This window comes from Calidris pugnax, unplaced genomic scaffold, assembly GCF_001431845.1.
Source record: "Calidris pugnax isolate Ruff unplaced genomic scaffold, ASM143184v1 scaffold50, whole genome shotgun sequence".
NCBI lineage: Eukaryota > Metazoa > Chordata > Aves > Charadriiformes > Scolopacidae > Calidris > Calidris pugnax.
Genome location: NW_015090780.1, coordinates 3,183,656 through 3,201,051, shown reverse-complemented (window position 1 = coordinate 3,201,051; position 17,396 = coordinate 3,183,656). Strand labels below are relative to the sequence as shown.

General features: G+C 43.1%; 1 protein-coding gene across 1 annotated transcript in view; it reads left to right on the top strand.

Moving 5' to 3' along the window:
• Window positions 1-16,345: 16,345 nt before the first annotated feature.
• The window catches only part of MRGBP (MRG/MORF4L binding protein), a 4,359-nt gene continuing 3,308 nt past the window's right edge, over window positions 16,346-17,396 (top strand). The window contains exon 1 of the mRNA XM_014954966.1: window positions 16,346-16,349. Coding sequence (XP_014810452.1) covers window positions 16,346-16,349 — 4 coding nt within the window. The remainder of the gene's footprint in view (window positions 16,350-17,396) is intronic.

Genomic DNA, 17,396 nt, shown 5'->3' with positions numbered 1-17,396 from the left:
AAGAAGATTTGGACCGTAGTGACTTGCCCCAACGTGTCGTAGTGGATTTGTGACAGAGATGAGAAGAAAATCCACGAGTCCTGATGCACTCCCTGCTGTTCTCCTCCTTACACAACACTTTGTTACATAAAACTTTTTTTCTGGAAAAAAAAGTCAGGGGGGAGGGAATGGAAAAAAATAACATCTTTTTGGTTGTAAGCCAGTTTTCTGCATCAACATGGCAGCAGCGTGTGAAGTGAAGCAAGATTTCCTCATAGCACCATGTGACAAGGCTAATCAAAATAAACATCCAAAAAATAAAGAAATTAAGGATGAGGTAGCAGACTGTGGGGAGAGCAGATGGTTATTTAAAATAACAGCAAATTTTGCATGCTGACTGCAACTATAGCTCTTGTCACAAAACATAGTTGTTAATGGCAAAAGAGAAGGCAGAAACATCATCAGGGTATTTTGTGGTGTTGGTGAAAGCAGAAGGATGAAAAATATATGGGGAAGAAGCTGTTTTCAGCTCTCCGCAAAATCTGCCCCAAATATTAACGGCACTAGAGCAGAGACAGGAGAAACAGAAATACGGGAGGTAGAAAAAACATCCGATTGATCAAATTTGGCACATAATATAAAAGGTCTCTCACAAGTCCAGGGATAAGAAAGAGAATCTTCTGCCTCCCCAGGAAAAGAAACCCACAGAACCTGTAGTTTACAGAAGTCTGAAACCTAGAAAAGAGGGTCCAGCCCCTGAGAAAGGAGCTGGGAAAGCAGGATGGCCCTGAAGCTTAGCTGAGGTCGTGATTCAGCTCCAGTCTCCAGCAGAGTCCCCATTCCCACACGCAAATCCATGACTTGAGCTTAAAGTCATGATTTTAGCCATGGGTTTTGCTAATCCTGTCATTTTACAGGCTCTTACTATGAGGAGCAAAGCACTCAAAGAGGCTACCACCACCTCAGAAGGGCTCCCAGTCAATTGAACATCCTCCATTCATTTTGCAGATGCCATTCCCTGGGCTGACTCCCTGAATATGACACTTGAAATGTGCCTAGTTTAAAAAAAAAAGAAAAGAAAAACACACCACAAAAAAAACCAACCCCAAACAATCTCCTCCTGACACGACTGTTGTGACAAATTGAACTACAGGAACAAAAACTTCTCTCCGTACAAACTAACCGCTTGACAAGTGTGTGGGAAGGTGGGCGGGAGCAGGAGGGGAAGGTGGCTCAAAGCATCCCAAAAAAATACATCTTTCTGTGCTCCAGCCCGAGGCAGCTGCTGTGGGAAAGGCTCTGGAATAGCAACCGCCCTCTGCACATCCCCAGCCGTGCTCCAACACCAACCCATCTGCTCTTGGAGACCAGATCTTCAAATGTTCTGCACTCAATAGGAGCTCCAGGTCTGAATAATGAGGTGATGACAAGTTTATCTACGTGGTCACTTCTGACCGGGCCATGGTCCCCCAGACTGGGGAGGATGAGACACTTCACCAGTGACCATACCCAGGGTACCCCATCCTCCCCGGGCTCGTGCTCCTTGTACCTGAGCCTTCCACATGGATCTCTGAGCCTTTCATAGTGAATTGTAAAAGAAGGTGTCTTTGCAGTTCTGCAGGAGGGATGGCAGGAAGGAGGGGTGGGCAGTGCTTCAACCCACAGCCAGAGCAGAATGGGCAGGTGCCAATCTGTAACATAAAATCCTCACATTTAAATTCACACTTGTTTCACGCTGACTGGGCATTCCCAAGGGCAGCACCATCCACACTGCCCACTTCCGAGGGCAACCAGCACGTTCTTTTTCACAATTTCAAATGTAAAGGTGTTGCTGGGATCTCAGATGAAAGCAGGGAGATGCAGCTTCCACGAAGGAGAGGATGCTGCCAACCAGCTGCTCGGCAGCATCTCGGGTGTCTCGGATTCAAGGAGGGGACCCCGGAGTCTCTGCCTGTGATTCCTCTCTGTCCCAGCACGTGCTGTTTGCAATTTGCTTGGTGTTCTCTCTGCCAACTGTAAATTCATTGCTGACCCCCTGGCAAGGAGCGCCAGCAGATTGCTGCTGTGCCACCACCCTGTCCCCTGGGAGCAGCATCCAAGAGGGGTCAGCCAAGCAACAAAACAATATCAACTCAACAGAAGACAGGGATGCTTTTATAAGTTCACAGAAAATACCTGTTTCCTCCTGAGCTGCTGACTCTGAACCGCTTTCTACTGTGAATCCTCCTTTAAGGCAGAATAATAAAAATAATAATCAGAGATTGCAGGCGAATTGCTTCCTCTCCACAGCTAAACCTTGGAGAAGTGAGCTGTCAGCACATGGGAAGAATGGAAAGCAGCCGGCTCCGCTCTGCGCTATTAAGTGTTTTTAGCACACCAGACACTTTCAGATCTTGGCACAGTGAGCCATAAATGCAGAAGTAGCATCTTTTCTGCCTCCTGCAGAGGAGGGGGAAGTAAAGGGCCATATTCTAAAGCCTCAAAGGCTGGAGATGACAGTGGCAGAGAGGATGCAGCTGTATGCTGTTCCCAAAGATGATGGGTTTCCATGGAGCTCGCACCACACATCGTCTGCCCGTTTGTTGGTCCTGGGTGGTACCCACCTCAGTCTGGCCTTCTGGATGTGGGAGACCAACACAGCCCTTTTCCCGACACCTCAGCACTAGATATGTCATTGTATCGCTCAGAAAGGTGGAAATTGCCAGGTCACATCACCCCCAAGGTCCATTTACTCCACTCGCCTTCTCCGACACCAGATGCTTTGGAAGAAAGTGGAAAAAAAATAACCCCTTGAGCACAGCAAGTGCAGAGTCCCTCAGATCTGGGAAGGCATCATCAGCCTTACTATCTGCATTTTCCTATCCTTCCAGCTGGTTTTCTGCCCTAATAGAAATGTTTGTCTTTTCCATAACTGAGACAGCTTTCCTAGGAGCTATTTCACTCCTTAAGGAAAATAATAGGGTTCCTGAGTTTTCCTTTGAATGGAAGCTTCAGATCTGCTGCATCAGGCTTCTCCTCACTCCGATCCATCTCACTCCATGTCTCACAAAACTTCCTACTTAAAAACACATTTAGCAGCCACCTCAGCAACTGAAAGAACAAAGGCAAAGGCTCATTGCCTGCCTAGAAACACAGACATTTAATGCCTACTCTGATAAACTACTGCAGCTGAATAGCAGAAGAAATTCAAGCATTTTTCTAATTCTCTTCCTCCCAAGCGATCATCCCTGCAACAATCAACCCTGTGGATGCCCACGGTATTTAAGACCATGGGCTGCTCAAAGGTGTTTTCTAATTCTCTTCCTCCCAAACGATCATCCCTGCAACAATCAACCCGTGGATGCCCACAGTATGTAAGACCATGGGCTGCTCAAAGGTACTTTCTGAAGAGAAAGGGAAGTTTTGCCGAGAGTCTCAGTTCCTGGTGCCTGGAATTTACAAAAGATCCTTCTGCAGCATTATCTAGATACAATATAATTAAATTTCCTCAGCAATAAGGCACCTTTGTACTGGCTTCGTACACCCTTTTCTTTAAACTCTCTGGTTTTATGCAACCATTTTATATCAACCCCCATCAGCACAGTATCTGAACACTTCCCGCATGAAAACTGAGAGTGAATACAAACTTCAGTTAATTCTTTCTGTTTCTTGCACATTGGGGTAAAACCCCAGCTTTGACGGTGGTTTCATTTTTTATTTCAGATGTTACTATTTCCTCTTCGTTTAATATTGCTTGGTAAAAAGGGATTTATTGGATAGAAATGTTGTTTCCTAAAGCTGATTGTATTTGCTGGGACTCGGGGCAGGATAAATCTCAGCACCAGCAGACAGAACAAGGATATTTCCAGGGTTATGATACACAGGTGGGAAAAAGATGCTGGTAATCCCTGAACCCCATTAGGAGGATCCAGGACACACAGCAATAAGGAAAGCTTTGGGAGAGCTGCCAGAGTCGGTGTTAAACCCTCTGAGGAAGCGCTGTCTCCTGCGTGTGACAGGCAGCTGCAGTGAGTCACACGCTGCTGTTGGGGAAGCAGAGCTATAGATACATATGTCTGTACCCTAATACCCAATTTTCTAGTTCCTGCCAGACCATTTGGCTAGAGCTTTTTAGCCTGTTTAATTCAGTTTTGTGAATATATCCTACCTCGGCGGTCTAACGAAACAAAAGATTATAGCTTTCTTCATTGCCCAAGGCCTTGAAATTCAGCACAGCAACTTCATTACAAAATCAACTTATCAGATTACATTAGTCCTTCAGATTTAAAAAACAGACACCTGGTGAGCTTCTATATTACATTTCCAAAACTTCTTGCATTTAGCAGCATTTTCAATAAGTTTATTTGCAAATTAATTGGCAGCGTGATTAAATTCTAATTCAGGTCCTCTGTACAAGGACTCAGGCGCCCATGTGAATATGTAATGAAACATAAGATTAGGCTCACTATAGAAGCAGAAAATGAACAGTGACTGGCAATGTTTGCTTGGATTTATTTTTTTCTTTTGAAATTAAAGTTCTTGCCAAGCTTTACTACCCCCAAAAATTGCACCCCTGTGCCTCTAACACCTCTAACTAACCTTTGCTTTGCAAAACGTCCAGACTTGAAGGTTACATTATGAAGTACAACCCCACAAGATATAATGGAGGCTACTGCCATGTTTACAGGCTTTGAAATTATTTTTAAAAATAGGAAGTCTTTCCATCTAAGGTTATCTGTCTGCAGGCCCCTGGCTCGCTCAGTGAAGTACCAGCCAGGTAACAGGTATTTATATAAATTTATATATAAATCAGTTTATTTTCAAACCATCTGGTCTGAAGGGAGCTGCGTACTTCAAATATCTACAAAAAATCAGGTTTCTGTCTACCCACGGGGCCTGAAACAAACGAAGGAAATCACCAAGAAACAAATTCCCCTGTCCACAGTCTGGATTTGTTCGGGTTCCCCCTGCTCAGTGTCCCCTCTCCCACCCACCACGGGAACCACCAGGACCAGAACCAGCAGGATTTTCCCATGGGAAGCACCCAAGTCATTCCTGGGACAGAGGAGAGGTCTGTCCTTTGGATGGTGGGTGGCTTTAAAGCTCAAACCCTCCCTTTCCTTTTGCTTTGCTGCTGAACAAGTCGTGCCCCTGTTATTTGGGGGGAATTGTTGGCTTTGCAAGTATCGTTCTGTGCCTGCTTACAAAAAAATATGCAAAAATACCTGATGCCTCCTGGCTGGAAATGAAATCACATAATCTGCAGGCACTTTCCTTGTAAACAGCCTGATCAACAGTCCACAAACATCTGTGGAAAGTCTTCACCAGTTTCTCTAAATCCCAAGCTTGGACGTGGCTCCTTCTTCTGGGATTTGGCACGTGGAGCTCATACCCCTGGTACCTGTCTGATATGAGACAGCATCACCAGCTCTGCTGTACCAGCCCTCCTGGCAGTGTAAATCCAGATAACAATCAGCAGCCTCAGATGACACAACAAACCCCAGTGATGTTAACTGCCCGTCAAGCCTGATGAGCAGAGTTCCCAATTAAGGGAATAATAAAGTAGATTTGGACGTGATGCCTGTAGCGGTGGTTGCCAACTGAGCCCAGGTGCCAGCCCTGAGCAAAGCCTCCTCCTTGGGTTTTATCTCCAGCCACCTGGACTAAAAACGTTTGCCCTGTTCCCCTTCTTGCTGCCCACCTGGGTCACAGCCCCAGCGCTGGCATCACTGAGATGCTGTCGTGGTGCCACCAGCCTGGGCACAGCAAGAGCAGAACCACTGCCTCGGATCTGCCCAGTGAGCCCATTCCAGCGTGGAGTTGTGTCCATTAAAGCCTGTTATTGTCACAACACAGCCACATATGGCATTTTTTGTTCTCCAGCCACCTGGACTAAAAACGTTTGCCCTGTTCCCCTTCTTGCTGCCCACCTGGGTCACAGCCCCAGCGCTGGCATCACTGAGATGCTGTCGTGGTGCCACCAGCCTGGGCACAGCAAGAGCAGAACCACTGCCTCGGATCTGCCCAGTGAGCCCATTCCAGCGTAAAGTTGTGTCCATTAAAGCCTGTTATTGTGACAACACAGCCACATATGGCATTTTTTGCCATTTCCCCTCTATACCCAGCTGCTGCTGTCTCAGGGCTGTGTCTGTCTGAGTCACATCGACGCTGGCGTGTAGTTCGTTAGAGGAGCAGAGAATAAAAAATCAATGTCTGGGAGGGTTTTATAACAAACAGAAACACCACGTTCTCGGCAGAGGAATGGGCGAGAAATAAAAGCAAAACCCCTTCTTTTCTGCCAAAGGTGCTCTTTTCCTTTACGAGAAATATAAGCAAACTGTACAAAGGCTAAAATCCCAATCCAAGCTCACTTTTGGAACTGTTTATTTCCGTAGATCAGACACTTTAAACATGCTAAAACATGCTCTAACATGTTACTCCAAACACTTCCAGCTCTATGTGTTATCTCTGTGCCGCTATTTCTTCCTAGAGGTGGGTTTAAGCCTGAGGACTAACACCAGATCATTTCTGACATCAGAGAAATTTGAGTCCAAACCCAAACTGCCTGCCTAAAATCTATTCCAGCAAGAACATAAACCAGGGTGCAATTCCAGATTTTAAGGCAGTAAACTGGGCATTTGGATTCGTACCCCAGGTTACATTTGGCACTTCAGCTCATGCCTTAAAATCACTGAACAACCAAATTTGCTGAATATAAGGTAGTCGCAGCGGATGGGGACTGATGAAAAGATTAGAGAACTAAAACAATCAAGCTGGGAAGCATTATTCCTCCGCTCTGTCATGTGTGGTAATATCACAGAAGGGACAAGTACCACTAAATACACAGGTGGGTAATTGGAGTTAGTTCTGACTCCTCAGCCAGGAGAGAAGCAATGGAGACAAGGAAAGAAACACTGTGAGAATTTAAAAATGCTCCAAATGGCAGGGGGTGTCACGCAGGGTCCAACCTCACACTATCATCTGCGGGGCTGCACTTTTAACTCCTTGACCATTCTTAAAAGAAAACCACTTTTGCACTACAAAATCAGAGCTATGTTTACTTACTTGTGAAGCTACGCTAAATTTTGAAAGGAAGGAACTGTCAGAGTGTACCAAGAAGCCCAATAAACAGCCTGCATTAATCTTTGGTTGCCCCCATCCCCTAAGATGATCTGAATTTGTAAGTTATGTGAGCTCTGAAGTCTGTGTAACCACTGGGTCAAACCACGAGGACTGCAGAGAGTTTTCGTCCTGAGGCTGAATGCAAATAAACAGAAATCTAATAATGATTCTGAAGAACACAGAGGTTTCCAGTTGTTGACACCAACAGAGCTTATAAAGCAGCAAAAAGACAGCTGCTCCCATCAAACAACATCAATTTGAGATCTGATGCTTGATCCCACTTATCTTAATTATAACCTTTCATTAACCATCTAAAGAGAAAAACAATTTTAATATAGTGTCTCTTGGTAGAAGACTCGACTGAACAGTTAATTGAGAAAAAAATTCAGACTCACAATGCAGTAATAATCATAATGAAAAGCTTTCTCCCTCAGCTGCCCTCTTCTTAAAATAGGTCACAAAGTTTTAAGATTACGTTCTCTTCAATGATGGGTGATTTTTTGCAACATAAACAGCAATTATTGTTCCAAACAGAAAATTAAAGTATTTGGTGACATAGATGTTTGGGTTTGGTGACAGAAGAAGTTTCTTATATTAGGACATATCATAGATACTAATATTACCTCTAAGCCCTTAGCAGGGTTTAAAACATTTTTATTTTCTTCTCTTCCTAGACGTTTGAGGAATGTGGCAATTTAAACCTGTCGGACAGCCCTTGCCCTGTTGTGAATGCACTGAAAGTGCTGGCATGAAACTGGTCCCAGTGCCACCCACTGGGAGGTTTCCATCCCTCGTGCACGTGGCAGGGGGTTTTTACAGTCCTTTATCATCTGGAGCTGGACCGGGATGGGAAACTGCCCAAAAGAGCAAATATCTGAGTTTGAGGGTTTGAATTAGATCCACCTGTAATGAATAAATAGAGGAGAAACACAAAAAGCCTTGTGTAAAAGAAGTAGTGAGGGGTGTGAGCTGAACTGGTGCCCAGACACAGCATCTCCTGTTCACACCAGTGTGAACCAGGAGCCATCCCAGTGCCTGAACTTAGTAGATTTAGCCCAGTGACATAAAACAAGAGATCATCATCACGTTTAATTGTCTGTTGTTCAAAGCACTGTCTGTTCGTAACTAAGGGGAGCCGCGTACATTGTGTACTCATTGTTCCAGCAAGTTTGTGATTTTAATTTTCTGGAAATATACTTGTCAATAAACTTCCTATTATGAACCTGAATGTTACCTGCATTAGAATCAGGAGCTTTAAACAGCCGCTGTCAGAATTCATTTTATAAATTGGTCTGGAAGACAAGTATAAAGACACCCAATCAGCAACGCTATCTAATAAAACTGATTAGAAGAGCAGAGTTTTGCATGAGCCCGCCTTGATCACAGCCAGAGCAAACAGAAACTGTTCTGAATTTGAACATATGAGAAACAATCCCATCAGGGCAAACAGATAAGGTAATATACAGATATGAATTGCAGCAATAACGGATAAAGTAGAAAATTAGATTAGATTATTTCTCTTAACAACTAAGTTGATCCAAGAAGGATAACCTAAAATAATTCAAAGTGGTGAATGCAGCTTATTATCTTCTTGTGTTTCTCTTCCAGAACAGTCTGTAGATACAGAGGAAAATTCATCAGCCCTCCCTACTTTCCCCTCTGAAGATAAATTACCTGTAAATTACCCTCCTGTATGTGGGTGCGTAAACATCTACACACCTTTTATATCGAGCTCTTTTCTAAGGATGGAAAGATTCCTGTTTCATCCCAACTTGATCATGGAGAATACTCAAGATGGAATCAATCAGATTCCTCTTCAATGGAGAGAAATTAAATGAATGTATTAACAAGACTCTCTAAAACAGCTCTAGAAACTGCTATACACAAAATGGGGAGAAATGGCCACTTTCCCTGTTGTGCCTGTGTTTGAAAGCCACCACAGATGGCTACAGCTGGACACTGTCAGAATTTAAGTCTTGTCCTGTGCAAGAGCAGAGCTTCTGCAATGAGAATAGCCCCAAAATCACCTCCGAGGGTGGAAGTTTGGCAGCTGTATAAGGACATCAGTCGTGTTAGACCTAGGGCTAATTCTACATCCATGTTTCTACCACTTTCACTGATGAAAAATCCTTCCAGTAAAAAAAACCCCAAACAATAATGAGACTAGTTTAAAGGGGATGATTTAACAAGGGCAGTGAATGACCCAGCGTTTAAAAATTGCTGCAAACATTTTTTCCACCTCTCATTTTAGGTCTTTCTCTTCTTTGGCTATTGAGCATTTGATCTCCAGGCTAATAAGGAAAAGGGAGGACAGCAAAGCCAGATCTAGGGAGGAAATGACAGCATGAGAAAGGCCGGCGTGAAAGGGAATTTCTGAGAAACTCAGCTTATAAGTAGATTTGGTGGAAGGTTCTTTACTCCACAGAGCTAGATAATTTTGTCCTCTGACCAAGGTCAGGTGGTTCTTCTAAGGTCACACGACTCTTCCTTCAAAAGCATCAAACAAAACATTGGTAGATGCAAGTTCTGTTCTAAACTTGACACAATTGTAAATATTTTCTAGTGGAGACCTAGTCATTCAAAAGGAAAATTGTGGTGATTATGTTTAACATCACCAAAAGTAGAGAGCACTTCAGGTAATAGCTTCCAGGGAGGGGAAATAAAACACTGGGAATAAAGCCATCCTTTCAATCTTGTAAATATTTATTATCATCGCATGAGCAATTCAGAATTCTGGTGTGCAATGTTAATAGGACCCATTATAGATCACCTGAGCCCCAAATTTCCTACTGTTAAAGCAAACCAGATATTTATTTTTTAAATTCTTATTATTTTCTTAAAGTACATTGTGCTCTATTATATGGTAAGACGTGTAAGGATCCCAAATGAAATTTCATCTGCTCCTAACGGTGAACAAAAAAAAGAAAAACTTTTGAAAGTCAGAAATATAATGTGGTTTAATAATTCTTATCTCAGGACTGCTAGGGAACCAAGGGCCTAATTTGGTATCTCTGAAGTTGCTGCAAAAAGAATTATCTATTTTTTCAGGCTTTGATATCTCATAGCAGCAAAGAGAGCTGGGAAAAGATCTGCGTTCTGAAATATCTGGAGTTAGCTTGGATGAAAGTAAATTTGGCAAATATAGATAAAAGACATCAAATTTTCCTTCACCGGTATACGGTCCCTACAATATGAATTGCACGGATACCTGATCTGAGGCGTGGGAGTTAACAAATCCTTAATTGGGATGACATTAGAAGTTAACAAATGCACAGATTCTGTGGGAATGAAGGGCCAGCTTTGCCTCTACCCCATCCTGCCAGATCGAGACACCTTGGCACATCTGAAAACTAGACAATGAAGGAAGATTATTAAAAAAAAGGAGGATTTTTCTTCTCTGTAATTCTTTTGCTAAAGGATCTCCAGGGCCTAAGACTTACAGAGAGCTATAAAGTGGAATCGCAGAGCTTTGATATTCCCTAGGATACTCTTAAATAACTTCTCCAACTCCAGGGACAATCTGTAGCAAATGCTCCTTCTCTATCTCCCACCCCTAATGGCTTCCTAAGGGCTGATCTAAAGTCTTCTGAAGGCAGGAGAAAGACACCCCCCGCCAGATACTGGAACATTTCTGTACCAGCACTTCCTTTGGACAGTGGAGGTCCTTTTCTAACAGGAAGGTAAGAAAAGTGGGAGTAATTCAGATCATCAGCAGAGACGGTTTTGAGAATGGGATAAGAGCAAGAGATACTTGATTACTCTGACAGAGGCTGGAGGATGAGTCAGGAGCCCCAGGACGTGTAGGTGGGATCCAAAGCCAGCCAAAGCATGATGTGCACCTGAGTATCTGTCTCTCACGCCTCACCTTCCTCTCCCAACCTATAAAGAAATAGTTAGCGAGCTTTTAAAAGTGTGTGCCCCAACACACAGGATAAAATCAAATAGATATTTTCTTTACAAGTTTCTCACATAAATGATGACATTAACTATTATGAAAGAAATTGGGGCATTTAGAAAATTGCTTAGATTCAATACTTCAGCTCTGATACTGTGTCAAGGAGCACAAAACCAGCATGAATGGCTGAGGCAATTGAAAAATCCTGAATAGGAGGAGAAGCCCTGTCTTTTTCCAAAAAGCTTACAGTGGCAGCTTGCTGGGAAAAGCTGTGAAATGTGCTAACTGGCTCTGGCGCTGACATGATTATGCAAAGTAGACGATAGTAATAGCGCTGCTGCCCTGCCGTCATTTACAATGGCATCTGCTCTCTTTCAATTTTATGTAATTTTCATTGAATTTAGATCCGTCAGGTTGCCCTGCCATAGGATTCATGTGAAAATGAGATCCTTATTCTAAGCAACTGGTGCAGTTGAAGAAATGGGAAGTGTTAAGGATGCTGTCTGTTACACAAAGGGAGGAGGATTATTCCCGAAAGGCAAGGAGATAAAATCCATTTAAATGTGCAAGTTTTCAGTCACCTCCATTCCAGAAAACAATGCAGGCTCTTCTAAATAAGAGATCTGTATAGCACAGCTGGCCTTGGAATACTCTGACATATGTGTTCAGATGGGAATTATGATATATAGGTAAAATTGCTTGCAGACCTGACCCAGCAGAGAATGCATTCTGACAGGAATCAGAGTTGGAGTTTGGAGTGAGCACTCCCTTCTGTAGGCTTGAAACAGCAACTTTGGGGTAGAGGCTACTGAGCGAAATAAATAGGGGATAAATGCAAGACCAGTAATTTAAAGACAGACAAAGCAGCAGAGCAAGTTGGCTAAGTCAGCCTGTACCCCTCCACTATAAATCCCTCCAACACCAGAGTTTAATTACGTAGTGCTCCTGGTAGGAAGCAGTGGAGAAGGCAGTAATTAGAATTTTGGAGTGCAGTAAAGAACTGCTGGTCCACTGGGCAGGTTTATGCAATTGAGTCTCTCATCAAGGTAACACACATAATTTGCCAAACTTCTTATACGATAGCTCATGGGCATCATTGACTTTTACATCAACTTATATCATCTCTGGACAGTTTATAAAATCCCTGAGTTATGGTATACAAGCAGCAAAGCACTGAAACAAAGTTCTGCCAAACTTCTAAATGTATCAACCCATAACAAAAAGAATTGCACTTATTACCTCGGTAGTATTGTTAGCTCTATCTGTTCCTTTTTACAGGAACCGATATTTTTATATATACATACATATATTTATATTTTTATATAGTGATGTCAGTCATGACAGTGTTGTCTGCAGCCTTTCCTTAAACCTGTTTATTTATTTGAGGGTTTTTTTTATCTCCTGAGATGCCACAGGCATGCACATGGTGAGAGCTGACACTTCGTTGGCTATGAAGATGGAAACATTCCCATGCTTCAGATCTAATCCAAGCACTTTGAATTACTGATACAGTCACTTTGACATTTTTGTGCTGTCTTAGGAGTAACTGGCTTTGAAATATGTGGTGTAAATTACAAGCAAAAAAGTAAGTGTCACAGGCCTGAAATACAGTAAACAACTGTCTCCTGTCTCCTCTTCCAGGTGTTTCTGAAACTGACAAATGAACAGAAACAAGAATCCAATCTATATGAAATTCCACCTTCACTGAAATAAATGGATTTTTTTCCCTTTTGATTAACACTTAAGCATAAGATAACTAATTAATTATTTTTTTTTGCAGCTGGTCTCTTTTAGGATTATTAAAGATATTGGTGGTTCATTGAAAATGGTGAAAACTCAGAGAGTTCAGGCAACAGCAGTCGAAGTTGCTCCTGGTCCAGGACAGTCGCATCAGTCTGGCTGAAGGCAAACTCTGACCCATGTTATGAGCATCTCCTGCCAATTTCTCCATGTGATGGACTTCACTCCATCACCCAGCAAGGAATTTGGCTCAACAGATGAAGCTCCATCATGAGATCTGTTGGTTTATCGAGCATTCTCAACTGCGAGTAATTATATTCTTTGCACATGAGGATAAACCCAGAATTACACAGCTCTGGTTTGGTTCTGTAAATCAAATGCAGGCTTGAAATTCTGGAATCAAAACAGAAGTGTTTTTAAAACAAAACAGGAGACAGGACAGGCCTGTTTTCCATGATTAATAAGGAAAAAAGACCCTGTTACCAGCACGTTGTGGGCTCGTTTCAGAAACGTGCTGAAAACGGAGACGTATTTCTAGCCCTCAGACAAACTTAGGCGTTCTTTGACAAATTACTTGGCTTAGTCCTGGATGGTGCCACTGATTTAGCATTTTTCAAGCCAAATTTCATCCTATCCTACTGGCTGCAGCTGCAGTTTGTTCCTAATACGCTCTTGTTTGCCAGTGCATAGGGTCCATACTAGGAAGCAACATTAAACATCGCCCAGATGATGCCGTCTAAGGGATGATGCTGAGGGGCACTTGGGAACACTCTTGGGGAGTCAAGGTTGAAATGCAAAATAGGGCCCCAAAACAATGTCCCGAGCCCCTGACTTCCAGAGCTCTGTCCAGGTTTGTATGTGCCTAAAGGAGCACAGGTGCTTTATGAAAATCTGCTGCCACCCTCCGCCACAGCGAGAGGCTGAGCCTGCTTGTCATTTTAACGTCAGCCGGCCGCGTTCAGTGCTTCTCTGCTTTCCTTCTGAGGATCCTTCCTGCTGGCTCTTTTTTATTTAAATAGCAGTACTTTTGTTTCGAAAAATAAATATAAAATAATGACCCAGAGAAGAAAAGGATGATGTGACCAATCCCAGTCCCAACGCTGCAACTGTGCACTGGGCTGTTTTGCAGCGGCAGTAACAAAGGCCTCTGTGCGTGCTTGGAGATGATTATTTGCACCCTTTTCAATTTATTTTTCTAAGGCTTGCCATCTGATGCCCATCTAATATCTAGCCTCTCTCTGCTGGGAGAACGAGCACGACCGATCACAAGGGAGAAGTTCCATTCAAGAACATATGTCTCAGCAAACACAACGTGTCCTCTGTCTGCCAGCTGCTTCCCACACCCCACGCCCCCCTGTTTTGAATTAAATTCCATATTTCTACCCCTATAAAGAAGCCACGCAGGCTAGATCTGAGTGTGAACTCAATGTTCTTGTTTGAAATAATCAACACATCTTTTTGCTAAGAACTTAGGTAACTGGGAGAGAGCTGGGAAGTCTCTCCTTGCCAGGAGGCAATGCTGCTCTAAAGGGCTGTATGATAAGATTCAAACAACAAATGGACTTATATTTTTGGTTCTTCCTCCTTGATAGGTTCAATGGGGAGAAAAGCACACCTATATCGAACCATCTTCACTGATTTATTAAAAGATATGCAAAATTATCAAGCTCCAACTTCGGGACAATTCTCTCTGCAGCTCTGTTAAGTGAAATTTCCTACAGATTTCACATTGAAAGAATGGATTTTGAAAGTGATGCTAAAGCTTACAAATCAGATCAGAACTCTGCTTTTCGGAGGTCCTCATCAGTCAAAAAGGATATTATATTTGGAAACACTGGAATATGCCAAGGCACTGAGATTACTTCTCTTGGAGGAGCATTTATGGATCTGAGAGCAATTTGGCACAGGACTAGGCCCCAAATCTATGTAAAAAACTTGTATGCAATGAAAGACGCATAATACAGGAGCTAATTACCCAGTTTGACAAAAATTAAACCCAGCATCAGGCAGCAGTGACCACTAAGCACATTCATCACATTTATGTGGGCTGCAGCAAACGGCAGAATTTCTCAATTTCTGTACGATGAAGCTGGTAACGCTCCCCAGGGCTCTCAGGAGGATTCACTCACCTATGTAAGAAAAAATCCGTTAGATTCTCTATCAAAGATGCACTAAAATCCCCAGCAAAGGTTAAGTGACTGGTTTTAATGCAAAAGTATGCAGACGATATTCTTTCACAAAGGTTCGTGTGGCATAGCAAGAATCATCCAGGATTTGGAAGGAAGTTTTGACTTTGTTAAGGGCACTAACACATGGTGTTCTAAAATAACGACAGAAATAGTTGGAGCCATATTGCTTATCCCAGAAATCCAACGCTTCTAGAGAGAATGCCAAATGCCAGGCGTATTTCTCAGTTGCTACAGCGTCTTCTGAAATATTAGATTGTCTGACCAGAAATCCAACGCTTCTAGAGAGAATGCCAAATGCCAGGCGTATTTCTCAGTTGCTACAGCGTCTTCTGAAATATTAGATCGTCTGACCGGGACACACACACACACACGACCCGATCCAGCAAAGGGCTGAGCACCCTTCGTTTCTATGGCTGAAAACAGCCTAAAAAGTGGGAGGAAAAAGAGAGGAAACTAAATCGTGCATGTCTTCCATGGCTGATACCTGCTGAAAAACAAAAGTAAGATTTCAACATTAACGAGAAGAGAGTAAATTTTTCAGAATCTGAAAAATCTGTTCAGTGAAGGGGAAAAAAAACCTCTAAAATTTAAAGAGAGAAAAACATAACTCTGGTCTGAATCCAGGCAGAGGCCGTGTGTGGCTTTATTACAAGCTCCCATACGTCTCCTGGAGGCACTGGAAGAGACAAGGAGATTTAGACACAGGGAAATGTAATTATTTGTGATTGAAACAAAATAGCAACCAACTTATGCATATACTCTTCCTGTTGAATTAACATTATCCTACTGAATTAAATTATTTTTGTATGCTATTGTACTTTCAGAGGTAGCCATATGTTTTTTCACATTCTGTTTCACATGCTGCTTTTTTTAGTCATCAGAAGTTAATGACATAAAAATTGCTATCTGAGTTGACACGGTTATTCCCTCTTGATGATACTCTTTAAGTAGAAGCATAATGTGACAGATGAGAGCGTTGAAGCTCAGTGTTTCACGTAGACTTAAAATTAATATATAAAAAAAACCCAATCATTCCTGCAAAACTTTCAAAACTATTCTACGGGGGAACAATTTTTCTACTCTGTAATTTATTTGCTTTTCCGTCTTCCTTCGCTTTTCCACGGGTAGAAAGATTTGTATGAAAACAGGAATTTAGTTGTTGGGGAATTCACGTGTTCCTGCTGCGCAGTCATCACAGGAAATCACAACCCTCTCTTTCGGGACCAGCTCCAGACTAGGCAGCAGCGTAGAGCAAATAAACACTGGAAGATGAAACAGGTCTGAGAGCCAGGGCTGGATTTAGGGCTGGATTTAACTGGGAAAGTGTGCAGACTTGTATTCAAGATTGGCAAAATCTTGCCGACAGGTAATTTTTGGCTCAAAATGAGGAAAATCGTGTGAAGCCTGAGCTGTGTAAAGGCAGGTCCAGCGCATTCAGGACATGGGTAGAGAAGTGACAGGAGGCAGAAGAAATATTTCTGGAGATTCCTGTAGGCTTGGTGGTGCAGAAAAGTAATTCCAGCGGGATCTCTGTCACTCCAAATGGAGCTGTCAGAAACAGTTATTCTTTGAAAATTTCAACAGCATTGATAATGGACTGGAGAGAGATTCCTTTCCATTTGAGGGGCTGAACCCTGCTGGAAATGAGGATTTGTATCCAGGCGCCACCAAACTTGCCAAGGCTTCACCCAGCAGGTTTTGGGTTTAAGTCATTTCAGATGTTTACTTAATGTTAGGTTAATCAAGCCCCAAAGAATTATATGAGTCAATTCTTTGGGTATCAAAAGCAGAGAAAGTTTTCCATTTCAGAGAATTGCATCTTTCCCGTCCTGCTTTTTATTCTTTGGATAATTTGCATTGAAATAATGTCTCTTTGGCTTGTGAGTTTTTGCCCCCGCTGCTTTATTATGGGCTCAGAACAGCCGTTCTTGGCGTATGATGTCATTGTTATTTGCTATTGAAATAATTTTAATGTCACAGAAAGGATTAAGATTTCAAGTAAAGAGTGAGCAATAGGAAAACCTGATCACCTAAGCAACAGAAGTCCTGCTTCATGCCTGTGTGTCTAATAATACCTAACAAGGGAAGAACGCCCTTGTCACTGAGGGAATGATACATCCTCTTCCCAAAGAAAATGGGTTTTTACGCTTTAGATGATGAACAAAGCTGGTGCGTTCTGCATTTTTTTTAAACACGCAGAAGTACGTTTATTTATTAGGCATCAATCCGGGTCGATATAAAACAATAACGTTGTGACAGGGATGAGCAGTTTGGGGCATCCAAAGCTCTCGGGGCCCTTCCCCAGCGCAGGGTCCCACCTCGGCCGCCCCTCGGGCTGGGAGGGCGAGGGCTGGGGCGGCCGAGGCTTCCCCAGGCCCCGCTCGCACCCCGCAGCCCCCTGAGCACCCCAAAGGCCGAACGGGCCCGCGGCCGCCATTTCCCTGAGGCAAACCCCCCCCCGAGCCTCCGCCTGCTCCAGCACAGAGGCCGCC